This window comes from Ascidiella aspersa, chromosome 6 (assembly GCF_963924565.1).
Source record: "Ascidiella aspersa chromosome 6, kaAscAspe10.2, whole genome shotgun sequence".
Classification (NCBI taxonomy): domain Eukaryota; kingdom Metazoa; phylum Chordata; class Ascidiacea; order Phlebobranchia; family Ascidiidae; genus Ascidiella; species Ascidiella aspersa.
The window spans coordinates 18,832,553-18,851,698 of NC_139452.1; the positions used below are offsets into that span (position 1 = coordinate 18,832,553).

General features: G+C 34.7%; 1 protein-coding gene across 1 annotated transcript in view; it reads right to left on the reverse strand.

Annotated features, from left to right (window-relative positions):
- The window catches only part of LOC146140608 (polypeptide N-acetylgalactosaminyltransferase 2-like), a 71,071-nt gene that overhangs the window by 30,293 nt on the left and 21,632 nt on the right, over positions 1 to 19,146 (reverse strand). The window contains exons 3-6 of the mRNA XM_083391233.1: positions 17,521 to 17,690; positions 14,361 to 14,426; positions 10,515 to 10,724; positions 1,251 to 1,338 (exon numbers count right to left, since the gene is read on the reverse strand). Of these exons, the coding sequence (XP_083247359.1) occupies positions 1,251 to 1,338; positions 10,515 to 10,724; positions 14,361 to 14,426; positions 17,521 to 17,690 (534 nt within the window). The remainder of the gene's footprint in view (positions 1 to 1,250; positions 1,339 to 10,514; positions 10,725 to 14,360; positions 14,427 to 17,520; positions 17,691 to 19,146) is intronic.

Genomic DNA, 19,146 nt, shown 5'->3' on the forward strand with positions numbered 1-19,146 from the left:
AAGAAAATAAAAAGAGAGAAACATTCATAAACGGTACACTTGGTAGACTTTATTTACAGTTTTTTTTTATTTTACTATTCGACTTGAAGAGCCACAAAAAGCATGCCAACGAGCCGCAGTTTGCCCACCCCTGCTTTAAACAAATTAAGGGATTAAGTTAACGACTTATTCCTTGCTCTGATTAGGAAAAAAATATCAGAAGAGCCCCAAATAACAGAAAATGGTGCAGTGTCGTAACGTTTATCAAATCATTTCTGGTTGTTAAAACTTATCTTTTTAGTATGTAAATAGCACAGCACTTATACAGCTTGTGTATCAAAGGCTGTGTGAACTATTGCTTCCATAAATGTTACGCAGTGAAGGCTTTACAAAACAACAGTTTTCAGTTAATTTGTGTCAACAGAACAAATGATGCGATTTGGTGCATGTCTTTTGTGACAAAACCTAAAAAAGATTTCTTCCCGAACTTCCTGTTTTATTAAAAAAATTGTGAAGATACGCTTTCAAAATCTAAATAACCAAGTAAAATATCTCTCATTGTTTCAATGGCCATTCACAGTTAAAGTGGAAGAAGTTACATAAACTACTCTTCAGCATGAACTTTTAGATCTAAAGTAACAGGAAGTTATGAAAGATGTATATGCGAAACAATTAATACAATATTTTTACTCTTGCTTCGACGAAGCTTCCTATCGAGTACTAATAAGGAATTCTCGTTTTTAGACTGCACAGTTTGGAAGCACACAATGCGAACAAAAATTCTTTGTCATAAAACTCAATAAGTTCCCAGTGTACAGTCAGCTGTCCGACAGAGAGTTTAGATGTAGCAAATGGTTTTGCCACTGCACAGCTTTGACAAATCTGTTGAGTTTGGCTACAAAGAAATGTTTGCAAATAAGCAGATTTAGTTACCTGATTTGCTTGATTAAATAAACAAATGTTTTTCATGTGTTTATAAATTCTATATAATTTAAAAAAAAGCGAATTAGATATACGTAATGTACTAAACTTTGGCAATTGAGCATGTCAGCACGTTTTAGTTAAACAGCCCTGGCTTCTCTTATTCCACCATGTATATTACTGCTTATTTAACATTATTATGACATTGGTCTTAATACTATAGTATTTTAAGTACTACTTTAACTTTAGATATGGTTTGCTTTCTTATTATGTCTTTTCAGCGAAGCACTAATAAAATTTTTACACACAACACCTACATAAAAGGTATTATCAACCTACATAAAACTTACGCAATTGGGGTTGTTGGATTTGAAACCCTTTTTCTCCGTTCTTCTGCAGTCATATAATCCCATTTAAACACCAAGTTCCAATCAAAGCCTATAAACAAGTTGTGTAACTTATTGCCTTAATACAAACAAAATATTTCTTAAATTGATGCAACTTTTAGGTACAACTACTTCACGGTATAAAAACAAACAATTTAGGTGTCCAAACAAAAAGTTTAAATTGAGTTGCTTTCAAGTTAACAAACCCTAGATTTCAATTATGTTAAAAACATAATACTAATTTATGCAAGTATGACATAATTATGTTCTTTGCCTTGTGCTATGCCTTAACTGTCACATTATTTTGTGTAATCATAGGCTAGGCAAGCAATATCACACAGCCATGTTACAACATAATATGGAATAGGGGTGAATACATGGATTGTTTCTTTTTGTGTAACCATCGAAAATTCATGGATATTTCACAAATCATCGCACTTATTACAGGTACAATTGATTTACTTTGCCAGTGCAATACCCAAGGTCGTAGCGTCAGGGGTGTCTTAATAGTCCTTTTGATAATCTAAACAATGATCACAAAACTAAAACCGTGATTGCTCGACTTTTTTGATATGAACTCCTGTATAATAACTTTCATGGAGTAGTTAAGATCCCAGTGCATTAGGGTTGTTCAGATTTAACCTTTTTTTGAAAATTTATGCTTTCTGCTTGATTTTCCATTATGTGTCACATAAAAATCAGTTTTGTAAGTTTTCAAAATAATTGGACAACATTTAGGGGCTCCGCAGACAGCCCAATGTTACCACACTAAAATTGATAAAATCTAGGATTTCCCCTAACACGATACTGTACCTTTTTCTTAAAAAACACAGAAACCTTGTAATTTTTATATTAAACAATGGCAAGAAAGCATCACTAAATCTATTTTCCAGTTTTATGTAACTTAAAATGTATTCCTAAAGCCCCCAAATCCCTACTTTACCCCCATTTTTAGAGCTGTCATTTAATTTATCACATATATATAATAAAATATATTTCAACAAATTGTTTATTATGAAAAGCAAAATATTTTAATCAACAGTGGATAAAGAAGGAATATAACAAAAGTATAACAATGTCATAGTGGAATAAATATAGTAAGGAAACATCAATGAGTAGCTTTTTTATTTTTTAGCCAGGGTTTTTTTTTAGAAAATCTGGGTAGGATCGCCTGTGATCTTCAACAGTTTGTAGCAAGTTGTTTGTTGCTGTGGATTGTCGGTTAATATAGCAGAACAATCAGTGTTTACTTTTAACCTCTCTTTCTGCGGCATCATTCACATCTTTAACAGTACATGAACACTTTAACTCGTTGAACCCATTATGAGGACCAGTTTTTGTTTAAGGTTTGGTTTGGGTGACCGCTAAGTAGTTTTAAGAGACCGCAAGTGTTTCATTTAAATACCAAAAAGTTGCAAAAGTCCAAAATTTGGGAAACCGCTGGGGAAATTTGCCCAAAACACCTTAAAAAAACACTGATGAGGACTATGAATCGGAAGAATGTGTCGGCCAATCACACTTCTGATTGAGTAGCGTAAACTAAACCAGGAATCTGTGCCAAACAAATCCTATCAAATGGTATAACTTTTGATTTTATGATGCAAAACTTAAATGCCTTGGTGAAAAGCTTCAGGTTTTGCAGTTGCAAGAAGTTTCCGGGCAATTGCTGCCTTTGTGTCGTTGGTCATTTGTGGGTGATTACTAAACAAGGAAAATGTGACAAGTTTGTCTAGAAAAATAGCATCATTACCCATCTGTTTAGACCACATAAACATTTTTGGCCATAGAAAATTTGTTCCGTACACCTTGTACTTAGTGTTGCACCTGCTTGATTTTCTTCTTCTTTCATATGGACGATCTTATTATTCCAGTTCAAATGTCCGGGAAGAAGTTAAGATGCCAGCGTATAGTCTCATCGTACAAGAGTGTCAGACCATTTGTCCCACTTGGTTGGCGATATATGGGCACTGTGAGACTATGTGCAGTCTGTTCCTCCAAACCACAGTCGCAGAAGGAGCTAGTCCCCATTTATTCATGGAAGACATGGCACGCCCGACCCGTGTTCTCAGCCTGTTCAGGCTCACATAGCCAGGCCAAAACCCGAAGACTTATTTAAGGTGGTGGGGCAATAGTGGTGGAGAGAGGTAATCTTGCTCCTCGTTCCATTTGGTGGCCATCCAATCACCTACACCAGAGCTTTCACATTTCTGCAGTGATTTGAGTGCAGCTGGTACAAACGGGCATCTTGAGGGTAGTAGCCTCTGGTATTGTGGCTCCTCTGGGGCGAAGCTCAGCAGGCTAGATGCCTTCCAGGGTTGGAATGTGAGTGTCCTGACCAGATGCATGCCGGGGTTTGTAGACGTGGAAATCCAAAGAGAAAATTCTTCCATTGGAATTGACGGACAACACACGTTTCACGTTTAACTTCATTCTTATTGAGGTGGACTAAGAGTCCTACCAACACTGCGCCAGCATTCCCTTCAGCATGCAAGATCGCCAAGTCATCAGCGTATGCTTAGAGACTGTGGCGGGCAGATCACTGGTATAAACATTAAACAGCAAAGGAGCCAGAACTGATCCCTGAGGCATGCCATTTCTAAGGCGTCATAACCTGCTTTGATGGACCCGTTGTTTGTCTTAAAACAAAGCTGCGATTATGGACAAGTTCCATGATCATGCTGACCATGTGTTTGTTAAAAATATTAAACACTGATTATTAGAGATGTTCAAAGTACAATACCAAGGTATTCTAGAATAATAGGTTTCGAATCTAGAAAAACGAATCCAAAATAGCGAATCCTAGTATATTTTTATTTTTTTATTTAACCTCAATTTTGTTTGGGTAAGGGATTAATCTTAAACTACCCTACTGGGCCCACAATCACAGCAATAAATTGCCCAAACAATTTGCTAACATGTGTACATTATAATAAAAAAATCTTCCATATGTTTAACATTCTTAACAACTGATTTGAAGCAGTTCTGTAAACTGTAATATGTCAACTGTCCAGGTTGTTGCCAAAACTTATATTTATGCCAATAGTAAGTACAATGCAACACTGCACACAGAACTCTTTGGCAATTCGGTCCTGTTTTTTAAAGCATTGTTGGGTCTTTGTGCTTCTTTTTGGACTAACATGATCTGTTATGCAGTCAAATAATGTACTGCAAAGAATATAAAGTTACTATTGACATAACGGATACTTGACAATTACACTGTGCATAACTGCATAACCTCTCTGAATATTGGCCTAAAGTTGACCTTAAGTAACCCTATAGCGCATTTTGTTGATGGCCAGCACGCTTTACAATGTAATGTTACTTTTGTAACTTCACGCATTTAGGGAGATTGCAAACTCTGCACCTTGCATTGCACGTTAGTCGCTCGCCCAATAACGCTTGATTGACACTTAATTATTAGACGCACGTTATCGCCAGACGCAAAGTAATTGGTCGCCCGAAAAAAAACACTGACACTGTACTACCAGGTTACATTTAAAGCAAGCACTATAAATTGGTCGCCGCAGCGATAGGCCAATATACCACACGCGTTTGTACAATTAGGCGCAACAATCGGCGGTAAAACATTAAATTATATCGGTTCCAATTACCCGAAATAAACGGCAGAATTGGATTCGAATCCCATCTGGATTCAAATCCAAGGATTCGATATTCTACTTTGAACATCCCTACTGATTATGCTACTATATTAAACGATCCTCAGCAATGTGCAAGCTTGCTACAGGATGTTAAAGATCACAGGCGATCATAAATAGGTTTTAAACAATTCGATAAAATACATTTTATTGTATATATGTGATAAATTAAATGACAACTCTAAAAATGGTGTAAAGTAGGGCTTTGGCAGCTTAAGAATACATTTTAAACTACATAAAACTGGAAAATAGATTAGTGATGCTTTCTTGCCATTGTTTAATATCAAAATTACAAGGTTTCTGGGTTTTAAAGAAAAACGTACAGTATGGTGTTAAGAAAAGTCCCAGATTTTAATAAATTTAGTGTGGTAACTTTGGGTTGTCTGCGGAGCCGCTAAATGTTGTCCAATTGTTTTGAATCTTGACATAATGGGAAATGAAGCAGAAAACATAAATTTTCAAAAAAAAGTTAAATCTGCACATCCCCACTCGTGTATATTCATTAGCGTTAAGTTGGTCAAACGCTGTTCGTCGCAGGTCGCTCTATTAAACATTTTTATTAGCCTCAATCAAGAAAGGTTGCGCTTGGCTGACATAGTTGTAACAGGCGGAGTCATTGCAAGCTTTATACAATTGGCGAAATCAAACTACAAATTACCATATTTGTTGAAACGCATCGTTAATTTTCATGACAGCAAAGTGCAACAGTTTGTGATTGATACGTCACAGAGGCTGTTCTGACACCACAATTTAGTCGTTTTTCATGCACAATTGAAATCATGTGACATTCGGACGAGAATTAGTCAACGAGGTGTTGCATTTTTCTAGCATCGGACAGACAATTTTAAACAGCCATAAGCTCCTAGTAATCGCCGTTTTTATCGTCTAAAATACACGAAACATAAAATTTATTTGGGCTCCGCCCATACCAGTTAGGGCTGTTCACACCATACTCCGAGACCTGCTTGATTATTTAAGTGCTGATAATCACTGACGTATTCAGGGGGTCGGACCTCCCTTTTTGTAAGTGATATTATCGTTTTTTGTTCTTTTTTGTCAGGGTTTACAAACTGTCCGAAGTTGAAATGTTTTTAATATAATTAGGTCACACATCTTAAGCGAAGGCGAGATCAAAATAAAACGCAAAACGCCGTTTTTCAGCTTTTGTTTGGTTGACAGTAAACGCAGGCTGTTGTTCTCTTTCGTTATTCGTTCAGGTTGGATTAGCAAGTGTATATTCGACAATTGACAACGCTAAGACAAACCTTTTTCTAGCTTAAAACGTTAAGTTAGGCAGCTAATGGTCCTAGCTGTTTGCTATCTACGGCATTATCCGATGTTGGTGTAACAACAGCATTTTTTTAACTGAAGCAGTTTCCTAAAAGGTGGTCTAATTGTGACTGTCTTGTGGGTTTCAAAGTCATCATTTTTATGTCATGATAATTGACGCAACTTGGCACACTGCTCGGCGCAGATGTTGCGCTAATCGTGACATAATAACACCAGGAAAAAACAATCTTTGTTTAGTTTTGCAGGTGGCAAAAGGCGTGCTTGTAATATGAAACTTAGCACATTACACTGCTGATATTCGAATTATGATTCTTCCATAATCAATCACACATATTTCACGGTCTTTGGTTAGTTTTTAGCCTGAAGTCAACGATTGCACACTAAGCAGTTTCTAACAACACTGGATATTACAACACTGGATATTTCTAATAACTATAAAGCAAAAGTCTTTGTTCCATGCAGCTCAAACAAAACTAATATGGGTCCTTTTTGTTTGTACGAGCTTGATTACAACTCATTTAGGTAATTTGTTATTGTATGTAGCTAAATAAAACAAATCAGCGGATTTTTTTGTTTGCAGGTAGCTCAAAAAAAACAAATTTGCTATTTTTTTATCTGCCAGTATCTACATAATAAAAGAGAAGATTTGTGAAATGTGTGTGTGTGGTATATGGCCCTAATAAAAAATAAATTTGAATGCTTTCAACTAAAAAGATGTTTGAAGTGCTTAGCCTTAGGGTATTTAGTCCTTCCAGCGGCTTTAATAGTAACCAATTTTCAGTTTCAAGTGAAATTTTACTTTAGTTCGAAGAAGTATGGTACCGGGATTAAGTAAAAAGCAAATCACATGTTATAATTAATGTTAACGAGCAACAGCTCACGTGCAACGTTCCAAGTGCCTTAAGTTTCACAATGCCAAATTTAGAGTTCGCAAAATATCACGTTTGTTGTCCAGTTTGAGTAGTAAGTAAGTTACAGTTCAACGGGTTACGGGTTTGTCTGACGTTGGACGCAGCTTAATTTGGCGTTTAGTGCAAAGGTTTAGGCATTTTCCCTTTTAAGCATAATTGGAATAAACATTAGGAAACCTGCACGGACATCGTACAACCAACCGTGTTTAGCCAAGCAATTGGCAGAGGTCGCAAAATATTGTGTTTATTGAAGCAGTTTAAAAGTAAGAACTTGTTTTTTCAAAGAGAGTTTTTCTCACGTTTGACACAGTTTAGCACCGGGATTGAGTATATCATGCTACCAAGCAGGTCTAAACAATTGCTGCTACAACCTAAAGTTTTACGTCTGAGAGTTATTCTCAATTGACAAATGTTACGGGGTTTCGTTACTTAAAAGATGTTTTTTTCATTACTTAAAATGACATGCTTAAGCAAGTGACGTGTAATATAGTTTAGTCATACCATTTCAAAAACAACATGCAGCATTGTAGTTTGTTTGCATGTTAAATACAAAGGGGGCACGAGCGACTTCTTACAAAGCCTCTTTGCGTATCTAAGGGTAAAACGTTCCCAACAATGTATAGGGCAATAACTTGCGTGACCGTAAAAATCTAGTCAAGAACATTGCTTTGGTAAAAATAAAGTTCGCAAAATATTGCATTTATTGCATCGTTTTCGTTAACATTCTTTCATGAGGAATCACGACACTTACACAGACAACGAACAGCAACCCTAACGGAGTATAACCTACGTCACATTTGGACTGAGTTTGCCAGATATCGCGTTTATAGCAGCGGTTGGAACACTAAGTAAATTTACTTTTTAAACGTTTTTTTTTCGTTGGATGCAGTATGGTACCTACCGTGATTACGTATTTGCCTGAATTTCGCGCACAAGAATTGACGCTACGACTTTTTTACATTTGTTAGTAATTTTTGATCGACATATGTTACAGGTTTTCGTTACGCAAATTATGCGAGACGTGTTAAGAAGCCAAGGTGGTGTGTTTAGTAGCTCTATTTTAAAAAACACACAATGTTGCAATTTGGTTTGATGTTAAATATATTTTTCAGTATCGGCTATAACATGCGGCTTCAGGATGAAGGTTAAGCAATGCTGGTAACATGTGATTAGTGATTAAATGGTCAGAACGCGTTCGCGCCTTTCCTTTAGTGACCTATTTCAGACACAAAACTGTTTCTCGGTATACGGCAATTTTTTATTTTTACACTGTTTTAACAAAATGCAAAAATTAATGAGAATTTACGGAGACCAAGAATTAAATTTTTAAAGCCACGCAGACAAGTGACATAATTCAACACGCCATTCTATTAATGCCGTTTTCACACAGGCAGTGGGGTGTCATTAGGTTAACCAATTTTAGACACATGATATGACATGATTTGAAACACATAACATGATTTGAAATTTCTATTTTGTGACACGCAGTGCAGATGTTTAGGCATAAGTAAAATGTTATGCCGTTTAAAAAAATATGTTTGCATTATTTGTGCCTCTTACGAATATCTCACACTATCCAGAACATTACTTTTTGGGTATATTTTTATTACCACATTTATCTTTCATAATCATGGGCTAAAACATGAGGCTAGCAGTTTAACATATAACGCAATGTGCAATAGTGATAAAGAGCCCACAGAAAGTTGGATTGTATCATTTTGTTTAACCAGACAAAATTAATGTAGACTTTGTACATTATGGTGATTATTGTGGTGTAATTAATTTTTCATAAGTTAAATAACTGGTAAGTATTCTATTTAACCTGGGCAATGCCGGGTATTTCGTCTAGTAGCTTAAATAAAAGTGATTTGCACAGTTTGAATATAACTCAATTCGTTTTGTTGTTCATATCTGGAATTAAATAGCTTAAATAAAAATCAATTGGGCAGTTTTTTGGTTGTACGTATGTTAAATACAAATCAATTGGGAACTTCTTAGCTTGAATAAAAGGGATATTTGCACTTTTTATCCCCTAGTAGTCAGTCTTATGCAGCTCAAATAAATTTAATTTGGGACCTTTTTTGTTCATCCAGACCTCGAATAGAACAAATTTGAGCAATTTTTGTAAACATATATTTAATAATCGTTGTAAGATAGTAGTCAAATGGGGACCAGGAATATCTGGAGATTAAAACCAGCGAAAAAAACAATTAGTTTTATTTGATTGTGCAATTTGGTGAAGAAAGTGTGCAAGTGCCCAAAATTTTGCTTAGATAAATGAAAATGCACTTTTAGAAACTATTATTAGCTATCAAAAATAATTAAATTCAATAAAGGTTTAGGCTACAGTTGTGACAACTCAAACATGTTAAAATTCAACAGGAACAGTTATATTTATTGCTGTGGAATTATGCAAATTACAACAGACTTGACCTAAAAGTATAAAACAGGGGTCGGCAACCTACGGCCCGCGGGCCGGATCCGGCCCGCCGCCTCTTTGACAAACTAGGCACGATTCCATTTGAAATACTTTTTAACTATTTTAACTACGTAAGTGCGAAAAATTTTTGCGCTTCGCACAAATGATCCTTCTCCATTCGGTTTGTTTACGCTTTCGACGCTGTCTTTTGAAATATAGATTAGCGCTTCTTTACCGTTGTGCCGTGAAAGGCTGCCAAGTGCGTTGCGGACAAACGGAAAATGTATTCACAAATATTGGACATATATTTTTTAGCATTTTTTTATTTTTTATTGTCGGCAATGTAGGCTAATGAAAACTTGCAAGAAATGGCGTTATACCAAAATAAAATCGCGCTCGCTTCCCTCGCCAGGTGTGCCCGGACTTTGAAAGGTTGACGAACACTCAATTAGATTAACTATTGTTATTGCGTTTCCTTAAAGTAGTTGTATTACACTTTTCATTAGCTGTATGGATGACGATGTGTGGACTCGGATTTTAAACCAAACAAACGCATTTTATTCGCGCTTTGTGCCAATACTTTAATACTGCCTCCTTAAATGTAATTAAACACGTTTTTAGGCGCAAAAAAGATCCGAGGTCCGCCTGATTCACTGTAGTTTTAACATTTTAATAACATAATTCTTAGTTAACATTTTGTGCGGCCCGCAGAGACCTTTCTGAGTTTGGTTTTGGCCCGCGACTACAAAAAGGTTGCCGACCCCTGGTATAAAATAATACAAACCACTCATAATTCAAACATATAACATAAAATCATATGCACATAAAACAGAGTAACAACATGAAGATCAAATCAGAAGTAATGCTCTCAGTGTGCTGCAAACACCTGCTCAATGACTAGAGGATTATGTTATCAAATTACTTCTAAACAGGTTGTTGCTTTCATTCTTACCTCCCCTTAGATCAGCACTTGCACCAATGTATTCAAACGTGTCCATGTTAATGACATCAATAATAGGACATACAACTGCAGTTTTGTTAGAGGATACTCTTGCCAGAAGAGGTTCCAGCCAGTTAGTGTTGCATTCAACATGAGAATCTAAAAAGGTAAGCACCGGAGCTTTTGCAGCATCTGCCCCTCTCACTCTAGATCGCATTAAACCTACAGGAGAAAAGCGGATATTAGCATAGAACAGTGTAATACGGGTCATAGAATATTCTATAACTTTGAGAAGTTTCATTTAAAACAAACCAAAAAATTCAATTCTGTTGATAAAAATTTTCTATGTTGCACATAGTATGGAATGACAGTTTCTTAAATTTAATTATGCACTTATGACATAAATTTGTTCTCTGCCAAGCAAACATATTTTTAAACTAAATATTTGACGTAAGGCCAACACTTGTGGTGGAAAGGGAAAACAAAGAATAAATGATTTTTGGTACAGTTTTTTGCAAGCAATGTTACAAGTTTACACAGAATATTCTGCACATTGTGCTTAGTTTGTTGTTACATGTTTATAAACATAATACCTAAATTGGTTAATTGCTATAAGCCTATAATCTCAGAGTCTTACTATCATTAGGAATTATTAGAAACCGTTAAATAGGGCTTTCGGATAGTGATTGTTAAAGTGTTTTTGCATTTAAGAAACGCTTTTTTCTTTCTGTTTTTGTGTACATTGTTATGGGTTTTTTGTCACGATGACCGCATTTTTTTGTGACATAATTATCTACTTGGGGTTAAAGTGCAAAGAAAAAAAAACTATTATTGTTTATACTGGTCACTCGTGCACTGAAATCAGACGCACTTTCCGTCTTTTTTTTTAAGTGCAACAAAAACGATACCCGCCTGATTTACAGTTGTTCTAACATTTTAATACCACAATTCTTAGTTAACTTATTGTGCGGTCTCAGAGACCTTTCTTCGTTTGGTTTAGGCCCGCTACTAGAAAAAGGTTGCCCGGGCCTGTACTAGTTGCTTCCTGTTAGCGTCTCCTCCTGCTCGTCGATAAATGCTCAAGATAGGTTTTTAATATTTTTTCTGGCTGATGAAATATTTAACAAATGTTTTAAACATAATAAATGCCAAATTTGAAAACTCCCAATATTCCCATTATTCCCGGGTCCTTCAAAATTACCGGAAACTTTCGAGGAAAGTTTCCAAAATTCCCGGAAACTTTCCACCCCTTTACAACCCTAGGCAAGTCAGCTGAAATACAAGCAGGTCTTGCAGACTTACACCAACATCTGATATCCGCGCAGACAGCAAGCAGCAAGGAACATCAGCTGTGCCTAACTCAATGTTTTTTTAGCAAGAAAAAATTTTATCCTATATATTGAGGGTAATCTTTTGCTGTGAACGCCAGTTTTGATTAGTGGTTTTGGAAGTAGCATGTTATGGTTTGATGAAAATATTGTAAATAGATTTGTATAATGCTATGTTAATACCTTTTGTTTGGTGATACTTAATCTATAACATATTAAATATATTCTGAAGTGGTACTATTTGTGATGATTAATTATCTTTAGGACAGAATAGAATTAACATTTACCCGAATATAGAACTTACAGCAGCTTAAGTCACTACAGTTGTCAGCAAACAGGAAAGGGAAAAGTGCTAGATACTGACAAATTTCTATGAATCAACTGCCACTTTCTAGTTCTTGGTAAAATTCTCAATAAATATATTTTAATGCATACCAACCATCAGGAGCATATCCAGAAATCCAAAAAGGGGGTTGTACAAATTTTTACACATCACTTGATTTTTCTGTCTGACGTTAATGACGTCATAAAATAGTGATTGTAATGACGTCATAAATAAATAAAAAAATAATCAAAACCGTCCATTAATATCCAGCTAAAGTGAAACTTTATACGCAAAGCGAACTCGAGCGTCAACAATCCTGCCAGGCACCAGCTGTAAAACCGCTTTGAATGCAATCGTTAACTTTAGGTTGGAAACAAAACCAAGACCTAAAATATGCGTGATTGATTTTGGTAGATCCATGTACGGGAGTACGAGTACACTAAATTGCAAGCACGTCTCTTGCCACCTGCAATGCTAAACAAAGATCGTTTTCCCGGGTGTTAATTGATTAGCGCAACATTTGCGCCGGGCTGTGTGGCAAGCAAGTCAGGTGAAATACAAGCAGGACAGCGAATAACGAGGAACATCAGCTGTGCCTAACTCAATGTGAAAATCGCTTGATTTATTGTTTTTAATTGTCAAACACACTTGCTGATCAACCCGAACGAATAACGATAGAGAAAAAAATCCTGCGTTTACAGGCGACCAGACAAGAAACGAAAAACGGCATTTTGCGTTTGATTTTGGTTTCGCATTAGCTTAAGACACATGACCTAATAACATTAAAAACATTGCCCCGTGAGACGGTGAGTAAAACCCTAACAAAAATGAACAAAAAAACGATAGTATCACTAACGAAAAGGGGGGAGTCTGGACACCACCCCCCCCTCATATCTGGATACGACACTGCCAACCACATAAGCGCCGAACGTGGGTGTGCAAAACTTTTACGCCCGGGATTTTTGGCCGGCATCAAAACGCTCATGTATTGTGATGAGTTATATGAGAGGTGATTATTTTTTGACCTAAAAATTTTAAATTTTGACAAAATGTTGAACTATTAGAAATTAAATTAAACAACATATTGGTGTTTAAAGAACTGCATTAGTGGTCTTGGTGTCGTCAAAAATTTCTGATGGTTTACCAACTTCCGGTCGAATACTAAGCGACTTCAGAAAGGGTTGTTTAACATGTGCATGTGTGTGTACCTATTATATCATTCAGTAAAAGTTGGCTTACTTATAATTCTGTAAATCTATTTACAGGCTAAAAGTGAAGTAATGTTTTGGCATGATTGCATCACGAACATAATATGTTGCAATAGGCAATATTTAACAAACATGAAACAATAGACTCCGAACATGCTATGCTGAGTTTGAAAAACACCAGTCTTGCAAAAAAACATCAACTCCAATAAACTTAAGAAATAAGCATTTGGACAGATGCAAACTTTCTTAAACAAACAATATAAATATATAGTTCATGTAAACAGTGACACAACAGCAAACAAATAAAATCATTTAAAAGCAATTTATCACTAGAAATTAAGTGCCCAAAAAGTAGACAATTGCATCAAGGAAAAATAATAAGTATATTTGCATTGTTCAAAAACATACTATTTAATTAGAAAAAATATATTTTTCTATTTTTCTTTTCTAATAATCACTTATTTCTAATTTTGTGGGAAAATGAAATTACAATCATTCACATATTGGCAAGGTACTTCTATCAACAGAATTAGAAAAATAAATGAAACCATGTTGTTAAAAACCAACAACTAAACAGCTAAATTAGCCTAAATGACACTATGCCATTTGAATGATGGAACAAAAAAATAAAAAATTGCACAAATAAGTACCTCCATTTTTACAAAATTATTTCTTTAAACATAAGCACAAATCAAAACTCTCGAAAGAAAGATTGTTAATCTTTATATCCTTTTAACCCAATTGGTCAGCACCATGTGTGCCCCAATATTAAGATACCCAAGTCACTATAGAAAACTGAAAACACTTGCTAAAAAGGAATGTTAAACCACAAATGCATTACTTTTATGTCAAAAGTTTATTTAAATCTTTAATCAGTCCACCAATATTCTTGTCCCCACCCTAATTGGCCTTGTAGGTTTTTAGTTAGTTCAGATCTTTCTAATGCCCTAGTGGAAGTAGAACCAACTATGGGTTTTATCAGATTACAAAAACTTACCTTCACGCTTTCCATTTCTTAGAATTTTCACTTTCTCAATTTTCGATAAGAGCTGACCATCTTCAGCTAAAATGTAAAACAAGGCAATCTGTAAATTTCTACTGTGAATATGTTCTAAGAGGCAAAGCATTAATGCATTGGATTGCAAACATTTTAATTTAAATTTGAATAACTTTTGGACCCTTGTTTAGCAAAAGGTTATTAATAGTACCCTTTGATATCATGAATTAAAAATACTTCAACAAGTTGCTTTACACATTTTCCTCCCAGTAGTACCTGAATAATTTACGGAATAAACCTTGATTACCATTAGTATGGCAGTAGATAAACTGAAGTTCACTACAGTTCCTATTGTTGCAGCCACTAAAACCACAAAACAACATAAAACCATATTTGATACGAAACAGACAATAATAATTGGTGAGGAAAAATAACGCCAAATCAAAATATTGGGTATGGTGGGTTTAATAGTTTACTGCAAATAGCACTCCAATAACAATGATTTGTTTATGGTAGCAGCAGGATATATGTCCAGTATGGTGGTTTTAGTTTAAATGCTGCACTAAGTAAGCTTATAACATTTTATGTTGGTTGTCACACAAACATTAGCAACAATTTTTTTAAATCAGTGTTACGGAAAATCGTCATAGTTTGAGTAAAGTGAGCTCAGTGGCGTATCCAGGGGGGTTTTGTCAGGGTTTACCTCACCGTCCGAAGCTGCATGTTTTTTTAAGTGCAATTGGGTCACACGTCTTGCTAATGCGAAACCAAAACCAAAGGCAAAACGCCTTTTTCGTTTCTTGTTTGGTCGACCGTAAACGCAGGATATTTTTTGTCTTTCGCCTTTCGTTATTCGTTCGGGTTGGCTGATGAACAAGTGGGTGTTCGACAATTAATAACAGTCAATCAAGCGGTCGCTGTAATTAATCGGGCCCGCCGCCTCTTTAACAAACTATACACGAGTCCATTTTAAATACTTTTTAGAGTATTTTAACTACGTAAGTGCGAAAAATTTTCTTTACGTTTTGATGCTGTCTATTGAACTAGATTAGCGCTTCTCTACCGTTGCGCCGTGGAAGGCTGACAAGTGCCTCGCGGCCAAACGGCAAACATATTCAAAAATATTGGACATATATTTTTCAACATTTCTTTTATTTTTATTTTCGGCAATGTAATAAAAACTTGCAAGAAATTTTAAACAATGCCATTTTTCCCCCCAAAAAAAAATTGCGCTCGCTTCGCTCGCAAGCTGTGTACTCAGTTAACAAGGTTAAAAACACTGAACTAGATTAACTATTGAAGTCGCGTTTTAGCAGATGTTGCGCTAATGAAATAACACCGGGGAAAAGCGATCTTCGTTTAGTATTGCAGGTGGCGAAAGACGTGCTTTTAATTTAGCGTAGTCCCAAAAATGGATTTACCAAAATCAATCACATATATTTCACGGACTTGTTTTCGTTTTTCTCCTGAAGTTAACGATTGTACACTAAGCGGTTTCGCAGCTGGCGCCTGGAAGGAATGTCAACGATGTACGTGTGACGTTGTGTTTTGCGTCTAAAAGTTTGCTTTTGCTGGACGTTAATTGGCTGTTTCTGATAATTTTATTATTATTTATGACGTCATTATAATCGGACAGATATGACGTCATTTACGTCAGACGGAAAATCGGGGAATTCCCGAAGTTGAAAATTCGGAACCCCCCCCCCCTCTTTGGATTTCTGGATACGCACCTGAGTGAGCTTGATTGTGTAGCACTGAAATGTTTCCTGCTTACCCCAGTTTTAAAACCCCTGGTTTATTTTGTATTTTACATTGACTTTTTTTTCTGCAAGCAAAAACAGATAAGAGCGGAAAAATGTGCTCTCCTTACCTATGACTTTATTGATCGAAAGGAAATAATACATTTACAGTATTGGTCTTTTCGGTAAAGATTATGCAATTTTTTTAAATTTTACAAACACAACAATTATTTCATTGTTATTTTACATATATATATATCCTCTTTTATGAAAAAATTATTCCCAAACATTTCTTGCCTTCCACAAAGCCTCACCTATATTCGTATTTTAAACACAACTAATCAAGCCAAAACAGAAAATTATTCTGTTGCACTTCATGTTGATAAACTATTTTAAACATATTTCGGAACTCATAAAACAGTTCAAGAACAGATTTTTGTTAAAAAGAAGAGTTAAATTTTAAAATTTCATAAACCATATTCGAAAATGCAATTAGTGGTCTTTCAGTATGAATCCAACCAAAGGATAATTTTTATAGCAATAAAAAAAATTGTCTCAATAAAAGTACCAATGTCTCATGGAAATAAAAGCATGCAATATATGCATTTACTGTTTGTACGAATCGTAAACAAGTTTTCTACTGAATAAAGTACATTAAAACTCCCGCAAGTTAACTGATATCTGTCTTACTAAATTTCTTCCTGCAAACAATTTTTAAAAGCAAACTTGGCCACTGAAAAAGATTGGATGTTATAAAAGTGTGTGCCAACAGAGATGTCTACAATGTATATGAGTGGTTCTTATCCTTTGTTCTGAGCACTCATGTTTACAATTGTGGTGTGGTAGTAAAAAGGTATCATAACAAAAGCAATTTGATATTTTTTGCATATATGTGAGTAAGGGAACATGAAAATACCAAATTAATCCATTTGTATTTTATTTGGCTGAAGTTGGGAAAATGCTTGAGCACACAAAAAATACTAATTGCTAGTGCACAATATTTACCTTTTATCAAGATTATTTTTGTGCTGTTTATTAAAATATGTTAGGGTATTTGATTCCATAGCTGTAAGGCTTCATAAAAAACACACATAAAAGTGCTTGTTGAAAAGACGTTATTCAAAAATGGCAATATTGCACAAAAATTATAGATGCACGGATTAAGAAAAACAGGCCCAATCCTAGCCTGTTGTTACAGAGAAAATGTGTAAGTTAAATTTTTAGGGATGGTAGAATAACTTTTATTTAATTTGGTCTACACTGTCTACTGCAAGATTTTACATTCCCATTTGTGACTGACCAACTTAAACAGGAAAACTATATTAACAATAAAAAGCGCAATGGTATAATAAATTGCCATTGTATCCTGATATTCAGTGATTATGTCTTTACAATGTGTAAGAAATGATTTTTTTCCTTACGGTTATCGCTGAAATCATCAACAAGAATGATTTCTTTTATCAAGCTAGGCGGACTTCTTTTTAAGATGCTGACAACAGTACGAAGTAATGTGGATCTTGCTTCATTGTGAAAGGTTATGATTATACTAGTAGGATGTAACTTTTGGAGATCCCAATGACTGTTTCTGCAACTGTTAAAACAAAGATAATCTGTACCAAAAAGCATTATGTAAATTAAAAAAACAGCTACCGCAAAATCAATTTGCCTTTGCCACATCAAGACTTAAAACTAAAAAAGTTGAATAATGTTGCAAAATAATAATGACAATTTTTTTTTGTTAAAAATTGAAACGAAACTATTATTATAATTAAAATAGATTTGCAAAGAATTTTCTAGCTCATATCAAAAATACACTTCATCAATGCCATCGAAACACAAACTATAAGTTATTTTTTAATTTTGTTCTAAAATTAAATTGTTTTCTATTCTATAAAGTACAATAGCACACAAAATATAAAATAGTTAATAACAAATTTAATATTTACGACTGAAAACAACATTATTACTCAAAACAACAACAAACAAACAACAAACGGAAAAAAACTTCAATGTCAACCAATATAAGTACATAATTTGCATTAACTAGTTCCTTAAAGAAACTAACAAAAGAGCAAAAGAGAAGTAGGTGCATTACAGTTAGTCTTAAACAAATATTTGTAATGACTGAAGCCTCTTTTAATACACAAGCCATATACAAGAAATTAGTGAAATGCCCTGCATAGCTCAGGTTAAATGAGGTATTTTTCTTAGTTTGTAACCTTAACCTTTGTATTAAAAAGACACCGCTTTCTTGGCGATATAAAGAAATTACTAGGGCTGTCAAAGCAGAACATCAAATCCTGAGGTAGTTGAATTTACGTGACAGAAAGGTGAAAGGTGAAATCTTGTACAAGGGCTATCATTTATTGCTAAATGCAAAGTTTGTAATTTCCTTAAATGCAAAAGTTGTAAAATAACATATCATTATAAAATGTGCCGGCATAACCGATGACGTTTGTAGCAAAATAGTTTAAAACTCAAGAATGTTTAATAAAGCATAGTGAATTTCTTAAGACTTGCATTTCATTACAATCACTATGTGAGAATAAAATACGGTTTGGGCATCAACTTGGTATTTTAATCATGTATAATATCAGGATTCTACTTGAACGTCTCTGGCATTTACAGTTGTGAGACTGTGCTAGCTTAGCCCCATTTTTGCATAGATAATAAAAATTTAAGACACCATTATGATGTGTCCAGTGTAAGTTAAATTAAGTTGCATGTCACAGCAGATATTATTAAACTTCAGAACATGAAAACAAAAAAAGTTTTGTTGTATGAATAACAGCTTTTTAGATTTTAAACCTGATAACTCAGTGGGAGTTTCACTAAGTAACAATTTTTCATTAGCAACGAACCCAATCCAACTCTAGAAAGCGACAATTATTCGGACAAAATGTAATATGTAGCGTGAAAAAATTTTTTTTTTGGACACATATTGTTTTTATCTGAATTATTATTTTTTTTTCTTTATTCAATTTTTTTGTCGATCACTTTTAACCAGGAAAAAAAACGAGTTGGAACTTACAATTTTTTTTTTCTCT